The following is a 26,904-nucleotide window of genomic DNA, read 5'->3' as shown; positions in this document are numbered from 1 at the left end:
AAGGCCAGGAGAAGGGTTCAGGGAGTGCAGTAGGACCTAACTCAGGCCCAGTGAAAGCAAGTGTTAATGGAGCCAGCTAGGGCAGAGGAAGCATGGATCAGATAGATAGGATAGAGCTCTTAAAAAAGTACAAGCTATTGGATCCAAGCACTAAATTAGACAAAATCACTTATCTTGCATCGAAAGCGCTGTTTTATCTCAGATTCCAGAGGCGTGAGTAGTCTGTGTGCGCTGGCTGGGTCCTCACCAAGATCGCCCCATGCTTGCCTTGTTTCACTGAAGCTGCTGCATCTTAAACGCCATGGCCTGCCCTGCTACAGACACACCATAGGGTCAGGGGTGCTCCACTTTGCTTGCCTTCTTTTGCTGAAGCAGCCGTGTCCCCAAAAACTACCATCAGCCCCACCGCAGCAGTGCCAAGGAATTAGGGCTGAGGCGTTGCCACAGGCTTTGCAACTCCTTGCTGCTTCTGCATCATCTGTCCCTCCCCTGTCACTCAGTCCAATTTCTTACCTTTGCCTTTGATGCTCAGGATTCCTAGTTTGTCATATATACAATTGACTCACTTGCTTTTTTTCGGGTCTTTGTTGGAAGAGGGATCATAGAAAGCATCAGACTACTCTGCCACCTTGGCCCCGCCTCTTTTGATTTCTGGACTGATGCTTCCACGGCTGTTGATTGTGGATCCAAATAAAATGAAATCCTTGACAACTTCAATCTTGTCTCTGTTTACCATGAAGTTGCTTATTGGTCCAGTTGTGCAGTTTTCTGTTTGCTTTATGTTGAGGTGTAATCTTTACTGAGGCTGTCGTCTTTGATCTTCATTAGTAAGTGCTTCAAGTCCTCTTCACTTTCAGCAAGCAAGATTGTGTCATTTGCATAACACAGATTGTTAATGAATCTTCCTCCAATCTTGATGCCCCATTCTTCTTCAAGTAGTCCACCTTCTCAGATTATTTGCTCAGCACACAGATTGAATAGGTATGGTGAAAGGATACAATCCTGATGCACACCTTTCTTGACTTTAAACCATGCAGTATCCCCTTCTTCTGTTCATATGATTGCCTCTTGATCCATGTACAGATTCCTCATGTGCACAATTAAGTGTTCGGGAATTCCCATTCCACGCAATGTTATCCATAATTTGTCATGATCCACACAGTTCAATGCATTTGCACAGTAAATAAAACACAGGTAAACATCTTTCTGGTAGTCTCTGCTTTGAACCAGCATCCATTTTACACCAGCAATGATACCCCTGGTTCCATACCCTCTTCTAAATCTGGCTTGAATTTCTGGCAGTTCCTGGTAGATGTACTGCTGCAGGCACTTTTGAATGACCTTCAGTAAAACTGTGCTTGCATTTGATATTAATGATAAAAAAAAATAATAATGATAGCATTCTATAATTGCTGCATTCGGTTGGATCACCTTTCTTGGGAAGAGGCATAAATACGGATCTCTTCCAGTTGAATGGCCAGGTAGCTGTCTTCCAAATTTCTTGGCACAGATGAGTGAGCTCTTTCAGCACTGCATCTGTTTCTTGAAACACCTCAACTGGTATTCCGTCAAATCCCGGAGCCTTATTTTTCGAAAATGCCTCCAGTGCAGCTTGGACTTCTTCCTCCAGTACCACTGGTTCCTGCTCAGATGGTACCTCCTGAAATGAATGAACATAGACCAGTTCTTTTTGATACAGTGACTGCGTATTCCTTCCATCTTCTTTTGATGCTTCCTGAGTTGTTTAATATTTTCCGTATAGAATCCTTCAATAACGCAATTCAAGGCTTGAATTTTTTCTTCAGTTCTTTCAGCTTGAGAAATGCAGAGTGTGTTCTTCCCTTTTGGTTTTCAATCTCCAAGTCTTTGTTTTCTTGAGCTTCCTTTTGAAATCTCCCATACAACTCTTTTACTTCATCATTTCTTCCTTTCACTTTAGCTACTGGACGTCCAAGAGCAAGTTTCAGAGTCCCTTCTAGTATCCGTTTTGGTCTTATATTTCTTTCCTATCTTTTTAATGGCCTCTTGCTTTTTTCATGTATGATGTCCTTGATGTCATTCCACAACTCATCTGGTCTTCAGTCATTAGTGTTCAATGCATCAAATCTATTCTTCAGATGGTATCTAAATTCAGGTGGTATATACTCAAGGTTGTACTTTGGCTCTCATGGATTCGTACTAATTTTCTCCAGTTTCAATCTGAACTTGCATATGAGCAATTGATGGTCTGTTTCACAGTCAGCCTCTTGTTTTGTTCTGACTGATGATATTGAGATTTGCATTATCTCTTTCCACAGATGCAGTCGATTTGATTCCTGTGTATTCCATCTCGTGAGGTTCACGTGTATAGTAGCCATTTATGTTGGTGAAAAAGGTATTTGTAATGAAGAAGTCATCGGTCTTGCAAAATTCTACCATGTGATCTCTGGCATCATTTCTACCACCAAAGCCCTATTTTCGAACTACCGATCCTTCTTCATTTCCAACTTTCACGTTCCAATTTCCAGTGATTACCAATGCATCCTGATTACACATTCAATCAATTTCAGACTGCAAAAGCTGGTAAAAATCTTCAATTTCCTTATCTTTGGCCTTAGTGGTTGGTGTGTAAATTTGAATAATATTTGTATTAACTGGTCTTCCTTGTAAGCGTATGGATATTATCCTATCACTGACGGCATTGTACTTTACGATAGACCTTGAAATGTTCTTTTTGACGATGAATGCAACATCATTGTTCTTCAATTTGTCATTTCTGGCACAGGAGACTGTATGATTGTCCAATTCATAATGGTCAATACCAGTCCATTTCAGCTCCCCAATCCCTAAGATATCAATGTTTACGAGCTCCATTTCATTTTGACGACTTCCAATTTTCCTACATTCCAGGTTCCGATTATTCAATGGATATTTGCAGCTGTTTCTTCTCATTTTGAGTCATGCCACATCAGCAAATGAAGGTCCCAAACGCTTAACTCCATCCACATCATTAAGGTCAACTATACTTTGAGGAGGCAGCTCTTCCCCAGTCGTCTTTTGAGTGCCTTCCAACCTGAGGGGCTCATCTTCCGGCACTATATCAAACAATGTTCTGCTGCTATTCATAAGGTTTTCACTGGCTAAATCTTTTTAGAAGTAGACTGCCACGTCCTTCTTTGTAGTTTGTCTTAGTGTGCAAGCTCAGCTGAAACCTATTCGCCATGGATGACCCTGCTGGTATTTGAATTCTGATGGCCTAGCTTCCGGTATCAAAACAACACGAAAGCCCCAGCTGTTGGACAAACTGAAAGACACATGAGGGACTAATACCTAGGATATCAGTGTTCATGGGTTCTATTTCATTTTTGATGATTTCCAATTTTTCTAGATTCAGACTTTGTACATTCCAGGTTCCAATTATTAATGGATGCTTGCAGTTGTTTCATCTCATTTTGAGTCATGCCACATCAGCAGATAAAGGTCCCAAAAGCTTGATTCCATCCACGTCATTAAGGTTGACTCCACTTGGAGGAGGCACCTCTTCCCTAGTCATATCTTGAGTGCCTTCCAATCTGAGGGGCTCATCTTCAGCCAGTATATCATACAGTGTCCGGCTGCTGTTCATAAGGTTTTCACCGTCTTATTCTTTTCAGACATACACCACCAGGTCCTTCTTACTAGTCTGTCTTAATCGGGAAGCTCGGCTGAAACCTGTCCGGCATGGGTGACCCTGCTGGCATTTCAATACTGGCAGCATAGTTTCTAGCATCACAGCAACACAGAAGCGCCCACAGTGGAACAAACTGAGAGGCGCATGGGGATTACAGCATTTAGGTATCCAAAAACAAGAATTTAAAATATTTCAATAGCCCCCTCTTTGTGCTCTCTCTATACGCCACCATGAATAAAACACCTTTGTAGAAATAGAAGGACTTAAGAATGGTTACGAGGATCATCAACATCATTTATTGGAGCTGCTGAGAACTGCAGATCTGATGCTATGAAAATTCTCAACCCCTTCTGTCTGCCTGTGCCTCTCAGAGACTTTGCTGTTAACTGCTCACGTGGTTCCAAGTCATGGCGACCCTGTATATAACAGAATGAAAAGTTGTCCGGTCCCATGCCACCTTCACAATCCTTGGCATTTTTGATTCTGGTCGGACGATATTATTTTCTGATCCAGAGGGTTTTTATTGGCTAATTTTCAGAAGCAGATTACCAGGCCTTTCCTCCTAGTCTATCTTAGTCTGGAGGCTCCACTGAAACCTCCACTGGGTGACCCTGTGGGTACTTGAAATACTGGTGGCTTACCTTTCAGCATCATAGCAACATGCAGACCACTAAAGTACAAAAAAGTGATAAACAGGTGGTTACTCACAGAGACAAACCAAAAAGCCAAACCCGCTGAAATCAAGTCAATTCAGACTCAAAGCGACCCTATAAGACAGGGTAGAACTTCCCCACAAAGTTTCCAAGGCTGTAAATCTTTATGAAAGCAGACAGCTACATCTTTCTCCCACTTAGCAGGCTGGTGGGTTCCAATCGCCGACCTTCCATTTAACAGCCAAGCACTTTACCACTGCACCACCAGGGCTCCCCTCACAGAGACTAGGCTCCATGAAATACCTGTCCATAAATAAATGCACCTTCAAGTGCTAGGGACTGTATCCCTGATAATGAAATTAAACACTAGAGCCATATGTTTAAAACCTAAACTTCTTAATCTACCTGCAAAAAGAAAAAACATAGATTTTAAGAGATTTGGTTTATCACAACATGATAAGCAGAACCTAAAAAGGTACCTACTGGATATGTTATTAGGAAGGACCAGCCCCTGGCGAAGGACATCATACTTGGTAAAGTGGAGGGTGAATGAAAAAAAGAACATCGATGAGATGGATTGACAACGATGGGCTCAAATATAGCAATGATAGTGAGGATGGCACCGTGTTTCATTCTGTTGTACACAGGGTTGCTATGAGTTGGAACAGACTCAACAGCACCTAACAACAAGAAGGTACTATTAGGTGAAGTGTCAGGAGATTTACACATGATGGTTGGCCAAAGGCTCATGACATTTTGAGGCAGAAGTAAAATGCCCACCAGCTCTCCTAAGCGCCAGTGCACACATGCACATCCATTCCCCAAACTCTGCCTTGGCCTCCTCTGTTCATACACATGCTAGCACCACAGAGCCTCCTGTTTCCAGAGGAAGTGATGAGACTGCACACACATGGATGCAGAGGGAAAGCTGCTTGCTCACTGGAGCAGAACATACAGATGAGTGTTCACTGATGAAATGGTTCTCATTATTTAATTTTGGGGGGTTGGGGGCATGGGCGGGCAGTACATCCAGAGGGTTAGAGTCAAAGGGCCCAGAAATTCAGAAATGGAATGCCTCTTCTCTTCCCCACAACCTGCTCTGTTCCTGGCTGGTGACAATTAACCCTGGTGACGTAGTGGTTAAATGCTATGGCTGCTGACCAAGAGGTCGGCAGTTCGAATCCACCAGGTGTTCCTTGGAAACTCTAGGGGTCAGTTCTACTCTGTCCTATAGGGTCGCTGTGAGTCAGAATTGACTCGATGGCAGTGGGTTTGGTTTTTTTGGGGGGCCCTACCTCAAGGCTCTACGCCTCACAGGGCACCAAGGGCTGCTCCTACACCGCACGGATGCACACATATTTGGGTTGCAACATTTACTTTTATGAGGCTGATTAAAGGGCTGATGCAGAAGTCCAAGATAAACCTGGGACACTGCCAAAAAATAATTCAAAAAAAAAAAAAAGAAAAAGTACAGGAACCTGCTTAAGGCAGCTTCTAATAAACAAATCTGTGACAATTTGAGCAAGAAACTAAAAAAATACTAATATCCATTAGCCTATTTTTTTTTATGCTGATAGAAACAATTTAGTAAGTAAATACAGTAGGGAGAAAGGAAAGCTATTCCAACGAATATAAAATGAATGCTAGGAACAGAAAATCGCCATTTGGTAAACACCACAGTAATAATAGTTGCAAGTAATAATTATCAAAGGATCTAAAATTCATAGACAAAAAGTAAGACAAAAACAGAATATTTGTACAGTCTCAAAGCATCTCCCTATGCAAAACTTATTAATTACAAATGGTAAAATACTTAACTTTACACTGTGGATGATTGGAAGAAAACATCTTATACACGAAAACAAAACAAAACAAAAACCCTTAATCCAAACACAAGATCAGTACACTTTATTGCATGCCAATTATATCAATAAAAACGTTAAAAAACATGAAACCACATATCCTCAAGAGTATGCACTGAAGCCTTATTTGTAATACCAAAAGATTCTAAGAAAGTAAAATTTAGTGTGGACTGAGAAAGTAAACATCCGATCAGCTGTTCATGTAACTGGAGAAATGATAATAAAGACAGCTGAACAGTTACCATGAAACTGTTCTTTCTTCCAGAGGCACAAAGTAACTCTAATGACCCTTTGAGTTTCTGTTGCTTTCTCAGTCACTGAGAACCTTTGTTCTCTAATCAGAGGCTTTTTTAGAAACTGGCTGTTTGAAATTACAGCACTACGAATGAAATAATTCTTGCTTAAGGCCTCTCTCCACTGTGAATTATCATATGTTTAGTGAGGTATGAGGACCGATGAAAGGCTTTTCCACATGCCTTACATTCATAAGGCCTCTCTCCACTGTGAATTCTCACATGTTTAGTGAGGTGTGAGGAACGACGAAAGGCTTTCCCACATTCCTTACATTTATAAGGTCTTTCTCCACTGTGAATTCTCATATGTTTAGTGAGGTCTGAGGAATGATAAAAGGCTTTGCCACATTCTATACATTCATAAGACCTCTCTCCACTGTGAATTTTCATATGTTTAGTGAGGTATGAGGAACGATGAAAGGTTTTGCCACATTGCTTACATTCATAAGGCCTCTCTCCACTGTGAGTTCTTATATGTGCGGTGAGGTTTGATGGACAACTAAAGGCTTTGCCACATGTCTTACATTCATAAGGCCTCTCTCCACTGTGAGTTCTTACATGTGCTGTGAGGTGTGATGACCACCTAAAGGCTTTCCCACATTCCTTACATTCATAAGGCCTCTCTCCACTGTGAGTTCTTATATGTAGAGTGAGGTTTGATTGCCAACTAAATGCTTTGCCACATGTCTTACATTCGTAAGGCCTTTCTCCAGTGTGAATTCTTATATGTGCAGTGAGGTGTGATGGCCAACTAAAGGCTTTGCCACATTCCTTACATTTATAAGGTCTCTCTCCACTGTGAGTTCTCATATGTGTCTTGAGGGCTGAGAAGTGCCGAAAGGCTTTGCCACATTCCTTACATTCATAAGGCCTCTCTCCACTGTGATTCCTCGTATGTGCCATGAGGACTGAGAAGTGACGAAAAGCTTTCCCATATTCCTTACATTCATAGGGTTTCTCTCCAGTAAGAATTCTCACAGGAGTGCTGAGGTGAGAGGGACAACTGCAGGCTTCTCCACATTCCTTATACTGAGAGGCATTGTATCCAGAGCGAGATGTGATAGGATGCTTAAACGATGCATGATCCATCAAGGATTGTCCACACTCAAGGAATTCAGAAGGATATGCTTCCATAGGAGTTCTTTTGAGCACAGAAAGATTTAGAATCCAGCTGAAGGTCTGTCCACACTGATTGTCTTCATTACTTTCACAGAGGTTTTCTACCATATGCCTTCTGTTAAAAATAGGCAGTACGCTGTTGGATATAAATTTGTTACCACTTTGCCATTACCAGACACAGTGAACATGTATGTTTTTGCCCTGAATTGCCTCATGTTTCACAGATTAAATCATCTGGTAGAGATGTTACCATTATTTTCATAATGTGTTTCTAAAATATGGGGATTTCTGATACTTGTACATAAGTGGAATATGTTTCAAATATCCAACATCTAACCCATATTTATGAAAATATTGTACAGTTAAAGTTCTGTGAATACATAATATTAGAGCTGGTTTTATATACATATATAAGATTCCTGGATGACACAAAAAGTCTGTGCTCGCCTAGAACCTAAAGGTTGGTGGTTCAAACCCACCCAGCTGCACTGCCATGAGTTGGAACAGACTTGATGGCAGGAGGGTTGAGACGTATGTGTGTGTGTGTGTGTGTGTGTGTGTGTATTTATGAGTCATCGTGGTGCAGTGGTTAAGTGCTCAGCTGCTAACTGCAAGTTGGATGGTTAAAACCCACCATGGGAGACAGATGTGACAGTCTGTTTCCATAAAGATTACAGCCTTGGAAACCCTATAGGGCAGTTCTACTCTGTCCTACAGGGTTGCTAGGAGTCAGAATCGACAGCAATTAGTACACACACACACACATATATATATTTATATATATAGTTGTTAGGTGCTGTTGAGTCAATTCCTGCTCATAGTGACCCCCTGTGACAGAGGAGAACTGCCCCACAGGGTTCTCTTGGCTGTAACTATTATAGAAGCAGACTGCAGGTACTTCTCCCACAGAGCCACTGGGTAGGTTCGAACTGCCAATCTTTTGCTTAGCAGTCAAGTGCTAAATCATTTGTGCCACCTTGGCTCCTTATATATATAGTAAATATTTTAATACCATGATGCCTTAAGACTCTCTCCTGAAGCACTGCTGTCTCTCGAGTGAATGACACTCACCTTACATGTGTTTTCTGGTTATCTTGATCTTCAACACCATGCAGTTTGCAGATTTCTCCAACCACAGAGGACCAGGTGTCACTCTTCATGAACTGTACTATCATATTTTCACTGGATTGCTTTGCTCCATCATTTATGTTTTGAGAAACTGACCCAGCGATTTAAGTTGAGGTTCACAATATGAAACAAAAAGGAATGAAATTATTCAGAGGGAAAAGGTACCTGTGAGAAAAGAGAGACTTTGACACACTTTGCTGTTTCAGTACTTTGACAGCGTTTCAAAACCAATTTTTAGGAAATACTTCCATGGAGATGGAGAGTGACAGTGACGTAACTGCGGTGTAATTAGACGAGCAAAGTAAAGAGGCACTGGACATGCACATGGAACATAAGAAGAGGGAAACGGACAGTCTTTCTCCATGAACACAGGTGTGTTACGATTGAGCAAAGTCAGAAAAGAAAGCTCAGCTATATGTGAAGTACATACTCTTCAACCCCAAGGAGAGTTTTTCTAATTGATTTATTCAAATCTCATTCCCTCCACGCAGGCCAAGTCCTTCAAAGGATTCTTGCCTCCTGGTGCCCCAACACAGTGGCCCTGGATGAGTGCTCTCTCACTCTCCTCAGGTCTTCCTCTTGCTACTCTGGGAGAAACATGGGTGCAGCTACCATGGTGCTCATGGAAAAAGGCATATCATGAGGGATGACAGGGCAGAGCACATGGGTGCAGCTGACATGGTGTTCATGGAGAAAGGCATATTATAAGGGAAGATAGGGCAGAGCAATGAGCACTTAGGTCTTCCTCTAGCTTCTCTGAGAAGGCACATGGGTGCAGCTGACGTGGCACTTATGGAGAAAGGCATATCATGAGGGATGACAGGGAAGAGCAATGAACACTTAGGTCTTCCTCTAGCTACTCTGGGAGAACACATGGATGCAGCTGCCATGGTGCTCATGGAGAAGGGCATATCATGAGGGACGGCAGGCAGAGCACATGGGTGCAGCTGCCATGGCACTCATGGAGAAAGGCATATCATGTGGGAAGACGGGGAACAGCAGATGGGTGCAGCTGACATGGTGCTCATGGAGAAAGGCATATCATGTGGGATGACAGGGCAGAGCAATCAACACTTCCCTGACACTGACCCAACACTTTGGTCTTCAGGATCTCTGGAGATGGGTGGGTATGAATTTACTTGTACCAAAATAATTATGCCAAATGTAATTAACACAGTAAGACTGTTTACAGGGTTACAGGCCACAAATATTCTCTTCTGTGAACCAAAGAAACCCTGAAGTCAACATTCACACTTACGACATTTAAAGGGCTTTAAGACTTTCAACCAAAATTGAAATGAGAAGTCAGTTTAATACACAGAGCTTTGTATTTGTGAGGAAGCCAGAATATGCATGCTCCACAGAGCAAACGATCATACTTGTCTTATTTAACATCATATTCCCATTCCTCAGCCCACATACTGGTGTAATATCAATGATATGACATATTTGGTCACTAAAGAATAAATTTAAAGGAAAATGAAGCCATCCATACCTACTGAGGACAGGTTTCTGAAGGTTTCCATCATCACATCTCTATAGAGTTTCCTCTGAGAAAGATCCAGCAATGCCCACTCTTCCTGGGTAAAGTCTACAGCCACATCCTCAACAGCCACTGAGTCCTAAAACATCCCATATATTCTGGTTCAGCAAGGTATCATGTACTACAAAGTGCATGAAACGAATGGTGAGGATGACAGTCCTGGGGAACTGAGATTTCATGGGGATTTGGCACAAGGCTCTGTGTTCTACCAAGGCCTACTCTAAGGTTTAGCCATCAGCCGCATCCCTTCACTGTCCACATTCACTCACTTCCTCACTGACTGCATGCTGTCTCAGAGACTTAACAATACTTCCAACACAATAGACTTATCTCTCCAGTTTGACTGTGACCAATTCCAGTCTCATTCCTCTCTCTCTTTGTGGGCTAGAACAGTCAGAACACATAGCATAAATTAGAGAAAAGCTCTACAATGAAGCCTTATTCCCACCTTCAGATCATCTCTTTCTTCTGGGGGAAAAAAATGTTTGCTTCTTTGCACAGGACCCACCAGAATATTTAACAACACATGAAGCACAGGGTGAAAGCAGGATGAGATATTAACAACTGGGAAACACTGCGGGACTGGCGGTTTTTCCTCTGGCCCCTCACTAGCCACAGGAGGCTCAGTGACCTGCACAAACTGGCAACCCATGTCCCTGAGTTTTTCTTAAAAAACTCCAAGTGAGTAAGAGCTGACAGAACCATCTGCTAAAAAGAGATTGTTTGGGGGAATTATGAATTTTTACATGTCTGTTCCCCCTTAGGCCTGTCAATTTGTCACACTGTTGGGGCTTGAGTGTTGCTGTGATACTGGAAGCTATGTCACTCGTACTTAAATACCAGCAGGGTCACCCATGGCAGATGGGTTTCAGTTGAGCTTCCAGACTAAGACAGACTAGGAAGAAAGATGTGGCATTAAAAAGACAGGAAAGAAAGAAAAGACCAAAATGGATGTCAGAAGAGACTTTGCAACTTGCTCTGGAATGTTGAGTAGCTAAAGCGAAAGGAAAAAATGATGAAGTAAAAGGGTTGAACAGAAGATTTCAAAGGCGGCTCAAGAAAACAAAGTAAAGTATTACAATGACATGTGTCAAGACCTGGAGATGGAAAACCAAAAGGGAAGAACACGCTCTGCATTTATCAAGCTGAAAGAACTGAAGAAAAAATTCAAGCCAATTCAAACAGAATTGGTCGACACTCAACCATTTTAGGAGGCACCATGTGAGCAGCAACCAATGATACTGAAGGAAGAGGTCCAAGCGATGCTGAAGGCATTGGCAAAAAGCAAGGCTCCAGGAATTGACGGAATACTAATTGAGATGTTTCAACAAACAGATGCAGCTCTGGAGGTACTCACTCATCTCTGCCAAGAAATTTGGAAGACAGCTATCTGGCCAACTGACTGGAAGAGAACCATATTTATGCCTATTCCCAAGAAAAGTGATTCCACTGAATGTGGAAATTATTGAACAATATTATTAGTATCAAACAAAAGTAAAAGTTTGCTGTAGATCACTCAAAAGCAGCTGTAACAGTATATCGACACAGAGCTGCCAGAAATTCAAACCAGATCTAGAAGAGGATGTGGAACCGGGGATATCATTGCTCATGTCAGATGGATCCTGGCTGAAAGCAGAGAATACCTGAAAGATGTTTACCTGTTTTATTGACTATACAAAGGCATTCGACTGAGGGGATCATAACAAATTATGGTTAACATTGCAAAGAATGTGAATTCCAGAACACTTAGTTGTGCTCATGAGGAACCTGTACATAGATCAAGAAGCAGCTGTTTGAACAGAACACGGGGATACTGTGTGGTTTAAAGTCAGGAAAAGTGTGTGTCAGGGTTGTATCCTTTCACAATACCTATTCAATCTGTATGCTGAGCAAATAATCTGAGAAGCTGGACTATATGAAGAGGAACAGGGTACCAGGATTGGAAGAAAACTCATTAACAACCTGTGTTATGCAGATGACACACGCTTGCTTGCTGAAAGTGAAGAGGACCTGAAGCACTTGCCGATGAAGATCAAAGACCACAGCCTTCAGTATGGATTACACTTCAACATAAGGAAAACAAAAATCCTCACAACTGGACCAACAAGCCACATCATGATAAACGGGGAAAAGACTGAGGTTGCAAAGGATTTCATTTCACTTGGATCCACAATCAATACCCATGGAAGCAGCAATCAAGAAATCAAAAGACATATTGCACTGGGCAAATCTGCTGCAAAAGACCTTTCTAAAGTGTTGAAAAGCAAAGATGTCACCTTGAGGACTAAGGTGGGCCTGACCCAAACGATGGTGTTTTCAATGGCCTCATATGCATGCGAAAGCTGGACAATGAATAAGGAAGACCGAAGAGGAATTGATGCCTTTGAATTGTGGTGTAGGCGAAGAATATTGAATATGCCATGAACTGCCAAAAGAACGTGCAAATCTGTCTTGGAAGAAGTACAACCAGAATGCTCCTTGGAAGCAAGGAAACTAAGGCTGCATCTCACATACTTTGGATGTGTTGCCAGGAGGGATCAGTCCCTGGAGAAGGACATCATGCTTAGTAAAGTACAGGGTCAGTGGAAAAGAGGAAGACCCTCCATGAGATGGACTGGCACAGTGGCTGCAACAATGGGCTCAAGCATAACAATGATTATGAGGATGGCATAGGACCAGATGGTGTTTTGTTCTGTTGTGTATAGGGCCGCTGTGAGTTGGAACCAACTCAGCTGCATCTAACGACAACAAGGTTTATTTTAAATATTTCATTTATATCCATTAGAACCAAGCAGTTAAGATATATTTTTTAAAAAGGTAACTTATTTTAGTAAGGATAAAAGGTACCAAAAAGGAGCATAATTAATAAGAGATATTAATGAGGAAATTATAAAACATTATTAAGTGACATCCAAATAGACTGACATAAATGAAAAGATAGTGCATGCTCTTAGACAACTGTTTTCCACAAATAGATCGTTATTCCACATGCACTTCCATAAAACTCCAGCCAATACTATTTTTCTGAACATCACAAAAAATTGTTCAAAATTGTGTATGTAATTGCAAATGTCCACCAATAACCAAGATGTTCTAGGGAATAAGGCATGGGCTTGTCCAGACACACCATATATAAAATTGTATTCATACATATTTATTTTGTGGATGGAGCTGTAATATATTAGATGGCATAGTGTTATTAAAAAAGAAAACACATTGCTGTCAAGTTGATTTAGACTCATAGCAACTCCACATACAAGAGAAAGAAACACTGCCCGGTCCTGTGCCATCCTCATGAATACATAATTGATCAACAGAAAAAAATAATCAGCCCTAGAAAAGACCCACCAATATCTATGGAACATTGATTCATGACACAGCAAGCAATGCAGACAGTGACAGAAAGAATTCACATTTTAATATGTGGGGCAGAATCAACTAATTGGAGTCCCTGGGTTGCAGGAACAATTAAGTGCTCAGCTACTAAGTAAAAGGTTGGAGTCTGAAGGCAGGGTACAGATGCCTTGGAAGAAAGGTCTGGTGATCTACTTTCAAAAAATCAGCCACTGAAAATCCTATGGACTGCTGTTCTACTCTGAAACACATGGAATCAAGCAGAAAGCAAAAGGTTTTTTATCAGCTAATTATCTAACTGGAATAGTCTATTCCTATGTACGGAAACGCTGGTGGTGTAGCAGTTAAGAGCTATGGCTGCTAACAAAAAGGCCTGCAGTTTGAATCCACCAGGTGCTCCTTGGAAACTTTGTGGGTCAGTTCTACTCTGTCCTTTAGGATCACTATGAGTCGGAATCAACTCGATGGCAACACGTTTGGTGTTATTTTTTATTCCTGTGTACTCCATATGTAAATATCAATTCCAGATCAGCTTTAATTATGAGAATGTAAAATTATAATACTTTCAGAAGTTATAAACAAATGACCTTATGACATCTGAATAGAGGAAAAAAATCTTAAATAAGAAGATTAAGATATATGGGAAAAAACTGACAAATTCAACTATATTAAACTTCACAACAATTTATCAAAAGGCATCAAAAATCAGTAAGAAGATAAGTTACATACTAGGGGAACAATTTCCAAAGTTTATAAAGAAGAGATATAAATTAACAATGGGAAAATATGCACACCCTTTCAGCAGTGGAGTAGAGTAAGGGACTTGAACAATAAAATCAAAGTAAGATATTGCTTAATACGCTGATTATAAGAGGAAAAATTACTTCATTAGATAAACAGATGGAACAAACAACATACATGCATATATCGTGGGAGGGAAAATTTATAAACTGCATTGGCTCTTGCAGTAAATTTGAACTTGGCTATGATCTGGCAGGAAACCCTGGTGGCATAGTGGTTAAGTACTATGGCTGATAACCAAGAGGTAGGCAGTTCCTTGGAAACTCTATGGGGCAGTTCTATTCCATCCTATAGGGTTGCTATGAGTCGAAGTCGACTCGACGGCAGTGGGTTTGGTTTTTTTTGTATGATCTGGCACTCAGCAACTTCCCCTCACTAGAGAGTGATTGTGCAAGAGCACTTGGAGTTTGGAAAGTGAATGAAGAGAGTAAGAGGAGCAATGTTCACAAGAGCAAGAGTTACACTTGAACCACCTAAATCGTGTAAACTCTACAATGGATAGGTAAATTCTGGCCCAAGCATACAATGGTATCATGTATACATAGCAACATGGGTAGACTAGAGCTAGAGACACCAACATGGATGAAATTCAAAAGCATTCTGAGGAAAAGAAGTCACGGAAGAACTCAGACACAGTTATAATTACATTTACAGAAAGCTCAAAAGAGGCAAAACTAAACAATACAGAGATTATGGATTGAGATTTAGGTGAAGCATTTACGGATACTTTTTAGATGGAACCAAACACCCCATGAGATTGGTTTTCTGTGTTTGAAGAATTAGGACCAAAGTGTTTATGTAGAACATAAACTTTATGGTTCATAAAGTTTATGTTCTACATCCTAGTTTGGTGAGTAGTATTTGGGGTCTTAAAAGCTTTTGGGCAACCATCTAAGATACAACTATTGGTCTCTATTCTTTTGGAGGAAGAGAGAAATAAGGAAACCAAAGGCTCAAAGAAGAAACTAGTCTAAAGGACTAACAGTCTACATGAATCACGATCTCATCTACTCTAATTCCTGAAAACGAGATGAGATAGTGCCTGGCTACCACTACCGACAGTTCTGCTCAGGGCCATAATAGATGGACCCCGATAGAATGGAAGAAAAATGTGGAACAGAATCTCATATTCCTAAACAAAAAACCAACCTAACAAAAAAACAGTCTTACTGGACCAGTTGAGACTGGAGGACTCCCTGAAATTGTTGCCCTGAGACACTCTATAAACCTAGAACCGAATTAGCCCTTGAAGTAACCTTTTAGCTAAATAATGGACTGGCTCACAAAATAAAGAATATCACATGTGAGCACTGTGCTCCATTAAAAAAATCATCTCTATGAGCCTAAACATTCAACAATTATTTTAAAATAAAGATAAGGATGTAAGGGGGAAGGGAAACTAGATTGATGGAAAGGGACCAACTGGAACAGGAATGTTGCGAATATTTATAATTGCGAGCAATGTGACTAATGTTACTGAACAATTTGCGTAGAAACTGTTGAATGGGAACCTAAACTGCCGTGTAAGCCTTCACTGAAAAAATAATTAAAAAAAAAAAGATTTGGGTGCCAAACCTATACTAACAGCAATAATAACTATAACTATAACGTTATTGTTAGGTGCCACTGAGTCTGTTCCAACTCATAGTGACCCTGTGTACAATGGAAGGGAACGATTGAGCAAACTGTTGCAGCCACTGTGTCAATCCATCTCATCGAGGGTCTTCCTCTTTTTCAATAACCTTCTACTTTGCCAAGCATGGAAAACCTGGTGGCGTAGTGGTTAAGTGCTACAGCTGCTAACCTAAAGGTTGGCAGTTCAAATCCGCCAGGTGCTCCTTGGAAACTCTATGGGGCAGTTCTACTCTGTCCTATAGGGTCGCTATGAGTCGGAATTGACTCGACGGCAAGGGTTTTTTTTTTTTTTTTTTCATTTTACCAAGCGTGATGTCCTTCTCCAGGGACAGGTCCTCCTGATAGTATGTCCAAAATATGTGAAATGAAGTCTCACCATCCTCACTTACAAGGAGCACTCTGACTGTACTTCTTCCAAGACAGACTTGTTCATTCTTCTGGTAGTCCATGCATATTCAATATTCTTTGCCAACACCGTAATTCAAAGACATCAATTCTTCTTCAGTCTTCCTTATTCATTGTCCAGCTTTCCCATGCATATGAGGTGATGGGAAACATGATTTGGGCCAGGCACACCTTGGTCCTCAAAGAAACATCTTTGTTTTTAAACATTCTAAACAGGTCTTTTGCAGATTTGCCAACGCAATACATTGTTTGATTTCTTGACTGCTGCTTCCGTCTGATTGTGGACCCAAATAAAATGTAATCCTTGACAACGTCAATCTTTTCTCCATTTATCATAATGTTGCTTATAGGTTTGGTTATTAGGACTTTTGTTTTCTTTATATTGAGGTGTAATCCATACTGAGGACAGTAGTCTTTAAACTTCAACAGTCTTCTACACATTCGGCCAGCAAGGTTATGCCATCTGTATAACACAGGCTGTTAATGAGCCTTCCACCAATCCTGATGCCCTGTTCTTCTTCATACAGTCCAGGTTCTCAGATTATTTGCTCAGCAAACAGACTGAATAAGTATGATGAAAGGATGCAACCCTGATGCATACCTTTCTTGATTTTAAACCATGCAGTATCCCCTTGCTCTGTTGGAATGACTGCCTCTTTGTCTATGTACAGGTTCCACATGAGCACAATTAAGTGTTCTGGAATTCCCATTCTTCGCAATGTTATCCAAAATTTGTTATGATCCACACAGTTGATTGTCTTTGCACAGTCACGAGAACACAGGAAAACATCTTTCTGGTATTCTCTGCTTTCATCCAAGATCCACGTGACATCAACAATCATATCCCTCATTTCACATCCTCTTCTGAATCCAGCCTGAATTTCTGGAAGTTCCCTGTCAATGTCCTGCTGCAACAGCTTTTGAATGAAAAGCCTTAATAATAATAAGCGTCTCAAATGCAGACAGCAATCATCTCCATGCAGGAAGTAAGTGAGATCAGGGTGGGACACACTGAGACGTCATAAAAGCTGACAAGCTCTATTATCAGGGACTTAGATTCTTGTTATTTCAATTATACACAAACGGTTTATGCACTCTTTGTTTATGACATGTTCTTTTGTTGTTAGGTGCCCTAGAATCTGTTCTGACTCATAGCAACCCTGTGTACAACAGAACGAAACACTGCCATGTCCTGCGCCATCCTCACAATCGTTGTTATTCAAGACCACAGGCTTTAGTATGGATTACGCCTCAACATAAAGAAAACAAAAATCCTCACAAAAGCACCAATAAGCAACGTCACAATAAATGGAGTAAAGACTGATGTTATCAAGGATTTCTTTTTTTTGGATCAACAATCAACGCCCATGGAAGCAGCAGTCAGGAAATCAAATAACGTTGCATTTGGCAAACTGCTGCAAAAGACCTCTTTAAAGTGCTAAAAAGCAAGGATGTCCCTTTGAGGACAAAGGTATGCCTGGCCCAAGCCATGATATTTTCATTCGCCTCATAGGCAACCAAAAGATGGAATGAATAAGGGAGACTGAAGAAGAGTTGATGCCTTTGAATTATGGGGCTAGCAAAGAAAACCGAATACACCACGGGCTGCCAAGTCTCTCTTAGAAGAAATACAGCCAGAGTGCTCCTTGGAAGCGAGGATGGCGAGACTTCATCTCACGTACTCTGGACATGGTATCAGGAGGTACCAGTCCCTGGAGAAGGACGTCATGCTTGGTAAGGTAGACGGTCAGCACAGAGGAAGACCCTCAACAAGGTGGATTGACACAGTGGCTGCAACAATGGGTTTAAGCCCATTGTTGTAAGAATGGTGCAGGACTGGGCAGTGTTTCATTCTGTTGCACACAGGGTTGCTGTGAGTCGGAACCGACTCAACAGCACCTAAGAACAACAATACCAGCTCTAGGCAGAGATGGGTGGGAGGACAAAGACAGGGTGGGGAAACATCCCTCTCACACATCTGAAAGTCCCAAGGAAAAACCATCTTTCCAGAAAGGATGGATTGGGAGACCCCACACGTGATCAGCTGGACTTACTATCCCCTGCCTCATTACACTGGCAAATTCATGAGAGAACCAAACCACATACAGGACCCCATAAATAGTTGAGGGCCTTTTGCTACTAACTCTCCCCCATTTTCTACCACATCACACAGTGTGATAGGTGGAGCTCTAGTTTTAGAACTGCACAGAAAAGGATCCAATGCCTGGTAGAAGCCAAGAAAACCGTGCAGGGATGGGACAAGGATGGCTCTGGAGGACCTGGAGCTTGGTCTCCTCAGCCAGAGCTGTTCCATCTTCAGACACTGGTTAGGTGGTTCTGTCATTCAACACAGAGAACCAAGGCCCAGAACAGGGTTGTTAATACCCAATGATACCAGCCCTAAGAGTCAAATAAGGAAGGTGATGCCAGGCATCCAAGGCTTGAAAACCTACATATGCGTAGAGGAAGGGCCCAGCAGAGAGGAGCAGGGCCTCAGAATGCCTCTTAGGGCTCAGTCCCTTAGCCTCCTCTGCTACCTTTTTACCTCACTGAGGAACCTCAGCCCCGGAGCATATGGTCCCCCCCAAATTGACATCTAGCCTCACCCCTTATAGTAACAATATCCCAGTTCTCTCTAGTACTCACCATTTCCTGGCTCCAGCTTCTGAAAGTCTAAGTGAATGTGCTCTCTGAGCCCAAGAAGCCGCCTCAGGAAGAGGGATGGCAGTAGAAGCAGAGCCACTAGGCATCTGGAGGCAGATGAATGATATCTGGTCCACACAGCTAGTCAGAGCAGTTGAAATCTTTACTTGTGACTGCATAGATCTGAAAGATGGTCACCCTTGGTCCCCCGCTGCCTACACCGGACTATCTCTCCCTGAGGCACACCTGAGACCTGAAATGCAAGGAGACAGTGTTGAACAAGGAGTGACTGGTTCCTGGCCTTCAGCTCTTTTCTGGGCAGGGTTTCCACCAGGCTCAAGGCCATGCTCCATCTGCATTTAGGGCAGATCCTTCTCCAGCCTTCCAGAGCACACATATGCATTCTTCATGCAGCTCCACAGGCCACTTCCTCTGGCAACAAAGTCACAGAGGAAGGGACTTCCTCATTCCTAAGCATGAAAGGCATCCAGGCCTGCCCAGGCTGGAAAATGTGAATCTGGCTTCCTCAGGACGTCAGGGCTCCAAGGCTTAGGTTGAGGGTTCACCACTGTAGAACAACCCACACACTTTTATGTGGTATCAACAGGGGTGAATTCTCAAGGAGAATATATTTATCATATTTGAGTCAATGAACTAATCATGCATCCCTTATTTTTAATTATGTGCAGTTGAAACTCTTCTGTTGTGCTTTTTAAAAAACTTTAATTTCATTTATAGCATGGTAATAGGTGATCAAGGAGCCCTGGTGGTCCACTGGCTAAGCATTTAGCTGCTAACTGAAAGGTCCAGTTCAAACCCACCAGCTGCTCTGCGAGAGAAAGATGTGGCAGTCCGCTCCTGTAAAGATTAAAAAAAAAAAAATTTTTTTTTTTTTTTGGAAACCCCATTGGGCAGTTCTACTCTGTCCTATAGGGCCGCTATAAGTTGGAATCGACTGGATAGCTGTTCTTAAATATGTGAACAGTATTTTTCCTGCTGTTTTTCCAACTAACATTTCTTTCTTCCCCTTGAGTCTTTTAGGTTGTTTTTTTTTTTCCTTCATTCTCTGGCCATGACACCACCAGTCCCCAAGCTTCCCAGAAATCTGAGAGAATACCTGAACACATTCTCCTCCAACCTTAGGATAATCAATCAACCAATAAATCGGGAAATCATTAAGTTTTCTGTAAGGAGCCGTCTCCCACATCTGTTCCCGTTTCTTTCCTCCCCACTAAGATGGAACAGAGGGGCCCCCAAATCTGCAAACAAACAAGAAATGGGCCAGGGCACAGAAACAATGTCCTTCCCCAGAACAATGGGGCAGGGTATCCAAAAATAGCCCACAAGCTTCTTTAAAGTTACTTTTCAGAAGCAGCTGGAGAAAACCAGGCCCAGGGACATGCGCAGAACATCCACCTGTGACCGCTGTGTGACCCTCCACCGGGGGCAGTGAGTGGCTGCAGCAGCAACCAGGGAATCGAACCCAGGGAGCAAGAAACTGCGCAGGTGCAACACCCCGTAAGTCCTGCTACGAATTCCAGAGACCTCCAGGACAGGAGCCATGTTGGAAAGCTGCTGCTCAGGCACCTTAGTTAACATATCCCCTCCTGTGTCTATGAATAAACATGAATCTTTTCTGCCCAAGAACTTTTAAAAACTCAGGCCTATCTTTTATTCTCTGAGATGGGGATATGAGTTGCTTTAGGCCCTCCTCGTCTCCGCTTGCAAGCCTCTTCAATAAAGTTTTGCTCGTGTGGAAAACTCTATCTGCCTTACCTGCTCATTCTTGACCAGTGAGAGGCAAGAGCCTTATTCTGGTAACACCACCACCCCCCAGCGGACACCTACTTTTATTTCTTGGTGTCACTGTAAATGTTTTCTCTCTCTCTTCTCTCTCATCTGTATGCCAGGGGCTCTTCTTCAGGTACTGTCCTTCCTTTTATTAATTTCTCTAACGACATTCTCTAGTTTAATTCACATCCTATTTCTATAACAGTTATTTTCAGCATAAACTGGGAGCTCATGAGATAGAGGCTCTCAAGTCCCACCAAGATAAAAATCTGCATTTTCACCAGACCCTGGGGTATCCACATCCAAGCACTCGCTGCTGTAGAGCCTGTAACCGAGGGAAGAACATTCCATCACGTATACTCTGTCCCAGCCCACCACCAGCCCATCCATACCCCCTACTCCTTGGCTGGCTTCAGTGGTCCAGCCAGGCCCTGTCCGCCTCACCAACCTCTGGCCTGTGCTGGGCTTGTCACCAAAAGCAGATGCCTCGCCAGTGCCCCTGCCCCGTGGCTAGAGCATGCTGGCTGGCGTGTGTGGAGAAAGGCCTTGGGGGAGGGTATGCGTGTACCCACAGCCGTGTCCAAAGTACAGTACAAGTTACCAGAGAAACTCATCACAGAGGTGGATGCCCAGACACCAGGAGACAGAGAGCGAGAATCCCTGGAGGGGCCTAGGCCAGGAGAGAGCCATCTCATGAGTGGCACACAGGCCCTGAGGACTGCCTCCTTCCTGCCCTTCTCAGCTTGGTGGTCTGAGGGTGTGTGCTGTCTCGGCCTTCCTGGGAAGACTGGGAGCTACCCCCCACAGCCCAGAGATGGCTGGGGCTAGGTGGAAAGGGGGTGTCAAAGGCCAAGGTGATGGCAGAGGCCGCGAGGTGCCTGAAGGGATCCAGGAAAGAGGGATTAGCCACTTCTCAACCTTGGCTGGAGCCTGGGATTGAAGCCTGCAAAGAGAGGCTGACAGGTGGCAGGTGGTACATGCTGGGGGAAGGGGGGGTGATTAACCTGGGCTCCAGAGCGCCCTTGTCGTGGCCTCCTAGCGGGAGGGGAAGAGACCAGCACCTAGCTCTCACACCCACACTGCAGACTGTGGATCATACCCCACCAGGAGCCTGAAGAAAGGGGGACAGAGAAAAGGGATGTGGTGGGGGAAGGCTGTGCTGGAGGACAGGAGGGGGTCATCAGGCAGGAAGGGCGGGCTGGAGATCCTTGGTGCTGCCCTTTTCCCACCCTCAGGGAGCTGTTGAAGGCTGGGAGGCCTGAGGTGGCAATGACAGGATGGAGGGGCAGGTGGTGAGGGTCCATCGCAAACTAATCTGCAAAGGCCAGGCTACTAGAAAAGTGCACAATCTGTTTTAGACCCCTTCCCTCGCATCACCATCAGGCATGTTCACCTTGTGAAGCTCACCACTCCCCACCCCCAAGGCCAGGCTTCAGTCCCAGGGCCCCAAGGCAGGCAGGGTGCAGAGGGAGCTCTGCCTCCAGGCCCCACCTTGGCCAGCCCTCTTTGTCTGAAGCCTGGTTCATTTCTAACTCCTTCCAGAAAAGTGTTGTCTTAAGGAAAATTCCAGAGACACAAAAAGCTGGTGGTAGCTGTGGTAACCACCTCTCATTACCCAATACATGCACAAAAAAAGCAAGTATGTCAATGGCATTTACAGAAATGATCCCCAGGCGTACCAAGTGGTGTGGAAAGCAGGCTCAGGGGACATGTTGGGACACGTATGAACAAGTGTAGAGAGCAGGCTCAAGAGATAAAAAGACCTTATAGACTGAACTGAAGAAGACAGTCATATCAGGACAACCAGACAGACTGACAGACACAGTGTGGCTTCTCCTTGATAAAGATGGACAGACCTTGTCAGGGAAAAACCACATAACATCATAGGACTTTATCAACATTAACCAGATGAGCTCAAAGAGCTCCAACGAGTATAAAAGAAGCAACAGAAGGAGACAACGGTGCTCGGAGCCTTCCCAGAGCCACTCGGTCACACGTTGAGAACTAGGAAGCAGCGGGCAGCGGCAGCTTGTCCCGGGCTTACTCATAGACCCTCCTATTACCAGGTTCATGAGCCCACAAGGAACTACGCATGATTCAGAGACCATCACGAATCATGGAGACTGAAGATCATCGTCAACCATCGAACTGTTGCCCTCGCTTGCCGTAAGCTTGTCCTGTCTCCTTAAATTCTCCCCTTTTGGTGATCTGAGATCTGTGTCATCCAGGAAAGCCAAGAATCTGCTAATGTGTGTTTGTGCTTAATGAATTCATGAAATTAATGTAAGACCTGAAAACAAACCATTTAATAAAGACATTGTGGAAAGACACAAATCGTATGGAGTCGTTTGTAAGGCTCTTCCTCATGACAAGTGGCAACCCCCTTAAGTGACATCTGATGGTACTTCAGCACAGCTTTTAAAGAGAAGGAACGACTTTCTGGTATTTGTAAACTTGGAAAAAACAAGATGACTTCAATAGCACCAAAGGATCCCAACTCCTCGTGAATTTCTACTGCTGTCTTGGAGGGGACGCGGAGGAAATTCTGCCAGGCCTGCTCAGCATCCCATGTGGTAGACCCTCTCCTAAGTTCACGCCCAAGTCTGAGGGCAGTGGCTCAGTGTGGGGGTAAGAGACCCTCTGCCTGGCAGGCAGACAGCAGACAGGGCAGGACTCTAGTCTGAGAGGGGGGCAGCCCTCCCGTCTCCAAGACCCAGCCAGAGGGAGGGGGAGGTCAGGAGGTGGCTGGGTTCCAGGCCATTCAGGATGCAAAAATCAAGGAATCAAAGTTAGACTCCACAGGTGACTTCCACCCAAACTATGTCGTTATTGTTGTTTGGTGCCCTTGAGCCCTTCAGAATCATAGCCACTCCATGGAAAACAGTACAGAACACTGCTCAGTCCTGACCAACCTCACAACTGTTGTTATGTTTGAGCCCATTGATGCAGCCACTGTGTCAATCCATCTCACTCAGGGTCTTGCTCTTTTCTTCTGACCCTCTACTTTACCAAGCATGATGCCCTTCTCCAGGGACTGGCCCCTCTTGATAACATGTCCAAAGCATGTAAGAAGTCTTGTCATCCTTACTTCTAAGGAGGACTCTGGCTATACTTCTTCCAAGACAGCTTTGTTTGGTTGTCTGTCACTCCATGGGATATTCTGTATTCTTCACCAACGAAGCCATCAACTCTTCTTCAGCCTTCCTTATTTGTTGTCCAGCTTCCACATGCATATGAGGCAAATGAAAACACCAAGGCTTGGGTCAGATGCACCCTAGTCCCCAAAGTGCTATCTTTGCCTTAAAGAGGTCTTTTGCATCACATATGCCTAATGCAAAGCGTCCTTTGATTTCTTGACTGCTGCTTCCAAGGCTGTTGATTGTGGATCCAAGTAAAATGAAATCCTCGACTTCAATCTTTTCTCTGTTTCACATGATGTTGCTTATTGGTCCAGTCTGAGGATTTTTATTTTCTTTACGTTGATGTATAATCCATACTGAAGGCTGTCGTCTTTGACCTTCATCAGTAAGTGCTTCAAGTCCTCTTCACTTTCAGCAAGCAAGGTTGTGTCATCTGCATAAGGCTGGTTGTTAATGAGTCTTCCTCCAATCCTGATGTCCCATTCTTCTTCATACACTCCAGCTTCTTGGATAATTAGCTCAGCATACAGACTGAATAAGTATGGTGAAAGGATATAACCCTGACACACACTTTCCTGAATTTAAGCCACATAGTATCCCTTGTTCTGTTGGAATGACTGCTTATTGGTCTATGTACAGGTTCCTCATGAGCGCAATTAAGTGTTCTAGAATTCCCATTGCACACAACGTTATCCATAATTTGTTAGGATACACAAAGTTAAATGCCTTTGCATACTCAATAAAACACACAAACATCTTTCTGGTGTTCTCGTCTGGTCTTGGGTCATTAGTGCTCAATGCATCAAATTTATTCTTGAGATTGTCTCTAAATTCAAGTGGGATATATTCAAGTTTGTACTTTGGCTCTCATGGACTTATTTTAATTTTCTTCAGCTTCAACTTGAACTTGCATACGAGCAACTGATGATCTGTTCTGCAATCGGCTCCTGGCCTTGTTCTGACTGATGATATTGAGCTTTTCCATCGTCTCTTTCCACATATGTAGTCAATTTGATTCCTGTGTATGCCATCTGGTGATGTCCACATGTACAGTCACCATTTATATCTTTGAAAAAAGGTATCTGCAATGAAGAAGTCTTGTAAAATTCTATCATGCCATCTCTGGCATCATTTCTATCACCAAGGCCATATTTTCAAACTACAGATCCTTCTTCTTTGTTTCCAGCTTTTGCATTCCAATCACCAGTAATTATCAATGCATCTTGATTGTATGTTTGATCAATTTCAGGCTGCAGAACTTGGTAAAAATCTTCAATTTCTTTATCTTTGGCCTTAGTGGTTGATTGGTAAAGTTTAATAATAGTGCATTAACTGGTGTTTCTGTAGTTTATCAATATCATCCCGTCACTGACAACGTTGTACTTCAGGAGAGATCTTGAAACGCTCTCTTGACAACGAGTGCGATGCCATTGATCCTCAACTGTCATTCCCGGCACAGTAAAGTGTATAACTGTCCAATTCAAAATAGCCAACACCAGTCCATTTCAGCTCACTAATTCCTAGGATATCGATGTTTATCTATTCCATTTCATTTTTGACATTTTCCAATTTTCCTAGACTCATACTTCGTCCATTCCAGGTTCCTAATATTAATTAGTGTTTGCAGCTGTTTCTTCCCATTTTGAAGACAAACTATAAGACTGACTAAAGCTGAAGATTCTTGCAGCTGGAGGCTGGAGAAATCAGGCAAGGAAATAACACTTTTATTGTTGTTGTTGTTTTAAGTTCAAGTCAATGGTCTCAAACATTGGAATGACAGTGAGGGAACACTTACTAACTCTTTGTATAAGGCCAGCAATATGCTAAGACCAAAGCCAGATAAAGACACCACAAGAAAAGAAGACTACAGATCAATATCCCTTATAAATCTAGATGCAAAAATCCTTAACAAACTACTAGTAAAAGAGTCCAATGGTATATTAGCAGGATTGTACACCCTGAAGAATGGGATTTATCCCAGAAATGGTTCAATTAAGAAGATTAAACACTATAATACACCGCATTAATGAAACAAAGAAAAATAACCACATGATTATCTCAATCAACAAAGGCATTGGACAAAACCCAAGACCCTTTCATGATAAAAACATTCAGTAAACTAGACATAGAAGGGTAATTCCTCAATATGCTAAAAGCCATTTTTTTAAAAAACCAACAGTTAACGTCATACTAAATGGACAAAGACTGAAATCATTCCCCCTAAGAACAGGACAGACGACTATATCCACCTTCACCACTGCTATTCAGTACTGTACTATAAGTTCTGGCCAGAGCAATAAGGTAAGAAAAAAAAATAAAAGGTATCCAAACAGGACAGGGAGAAGTAAAACTATCTCTATTCATAGATGATACAATCCTATATATACCCAAACCAAAACCCATATATAGAAGATACCAAAGAATCCGCTAGAGCTAATAAATGAATTTAGAAAAGCTGTAGGATACAGTTCAATATGCCATAAATCAGTTGCAGTCCTATAAACCAGCAACGGACATCCTAAAAAGGAAATTAAGAAAACCCTTCCATTTATAATAACATCAAAAAGAAAACACCTAGGTACAAATTTAATCAAGGGGGGGTGAAATACTTGTACACAGAAACTTATGGAAAGAAATTAAAAAAGATCTAAATAAATGGAAGCCACCTCAGAAGAAAGGCCTGGAGATCTCCTTCCAAAAGGCCCAGCTACTGAAAGCCTATAGGGTGCATTTCTACTCTGAAACGCATGGGGGTCACCATGAATCAGAATCAATTCAAAGACAACCTTTTTTTTTTTTGGTTAAAATAAACAGGACAACATCTTGTGTTCATGGATTAGAAGACAATACTGTTAAGATGTCAATAACACCCAAAGTGATATGTCAAA

The 26,904-nt window shown here is 42.6% G+C and overlaps 1 protein-coding gene across 10 annotated transcripts in view; it reads right to left on the bottom strand.

Moving 5' to 3' along the window:
• Nucleotides 1-322: 322 nt before the first annotated feature.
• Nucleotides 323-26,904, bottom strand: part of LOC100659854 (zinc finger protein 699-like) — a 50,709-nt gene continuing 24,127 nt past the window's right edge. For 5 of the 10 annotated variants that reach the window (XM_064267631.1, XM_064267630.1, XM_064267629.1 and 2 more), the window contains 4 exons: nt 19,089-19,338; nt 10,200-10,326; nt 8,648-8,795; nt 323-7,712 (listed from right to left, as the gene is read on the bottom strand). In XM_064267631.1, coding sequence (XP_064123701.1) covers nt 6,566-7,712; nt 8,648-8,795; nt 10,200-10,326; nt 19,089-19,091 — 1,425 coding nt within the window. In that variant the 5' untranslated portion in view covers nt 19,092-19,338 and the 3' untranslated portion in view covers nt 323-6,565. Of the gene's footprint in view, nt 7,713-8,647; nt 8,796-10,199; nt 10,327-19,088; nt 19,339-19,906; nt 19,944-26,904 lie in introns of all 10 variants that reach the window. The other 5 variants (XM_064267635.1, XM_064267636.1, XM_064267632.1 and 2 more) reach the window with 4 other exon arrangements.

This window comes from Loxodonta africana, chromosome 13 (assembly GCF_030014295.1).
Source record: "Loxodonta africana isolate mLoxAfr1 chromosome 13, mLoxAfr1.hap2, whole genome shotgun sequence".
NCBI classification, from domain to species: Eukaryota; Metazoa; Chordata; class Mammalia; order Proboscidea; family Elephantidae; genus Loxodonta; species Loxodonta africana.
The sequence above is the reverse complement of the archived record's forward strand: the minus strand, read 5'-3'. Positions and strand labels throughout refer to the sequence as shown.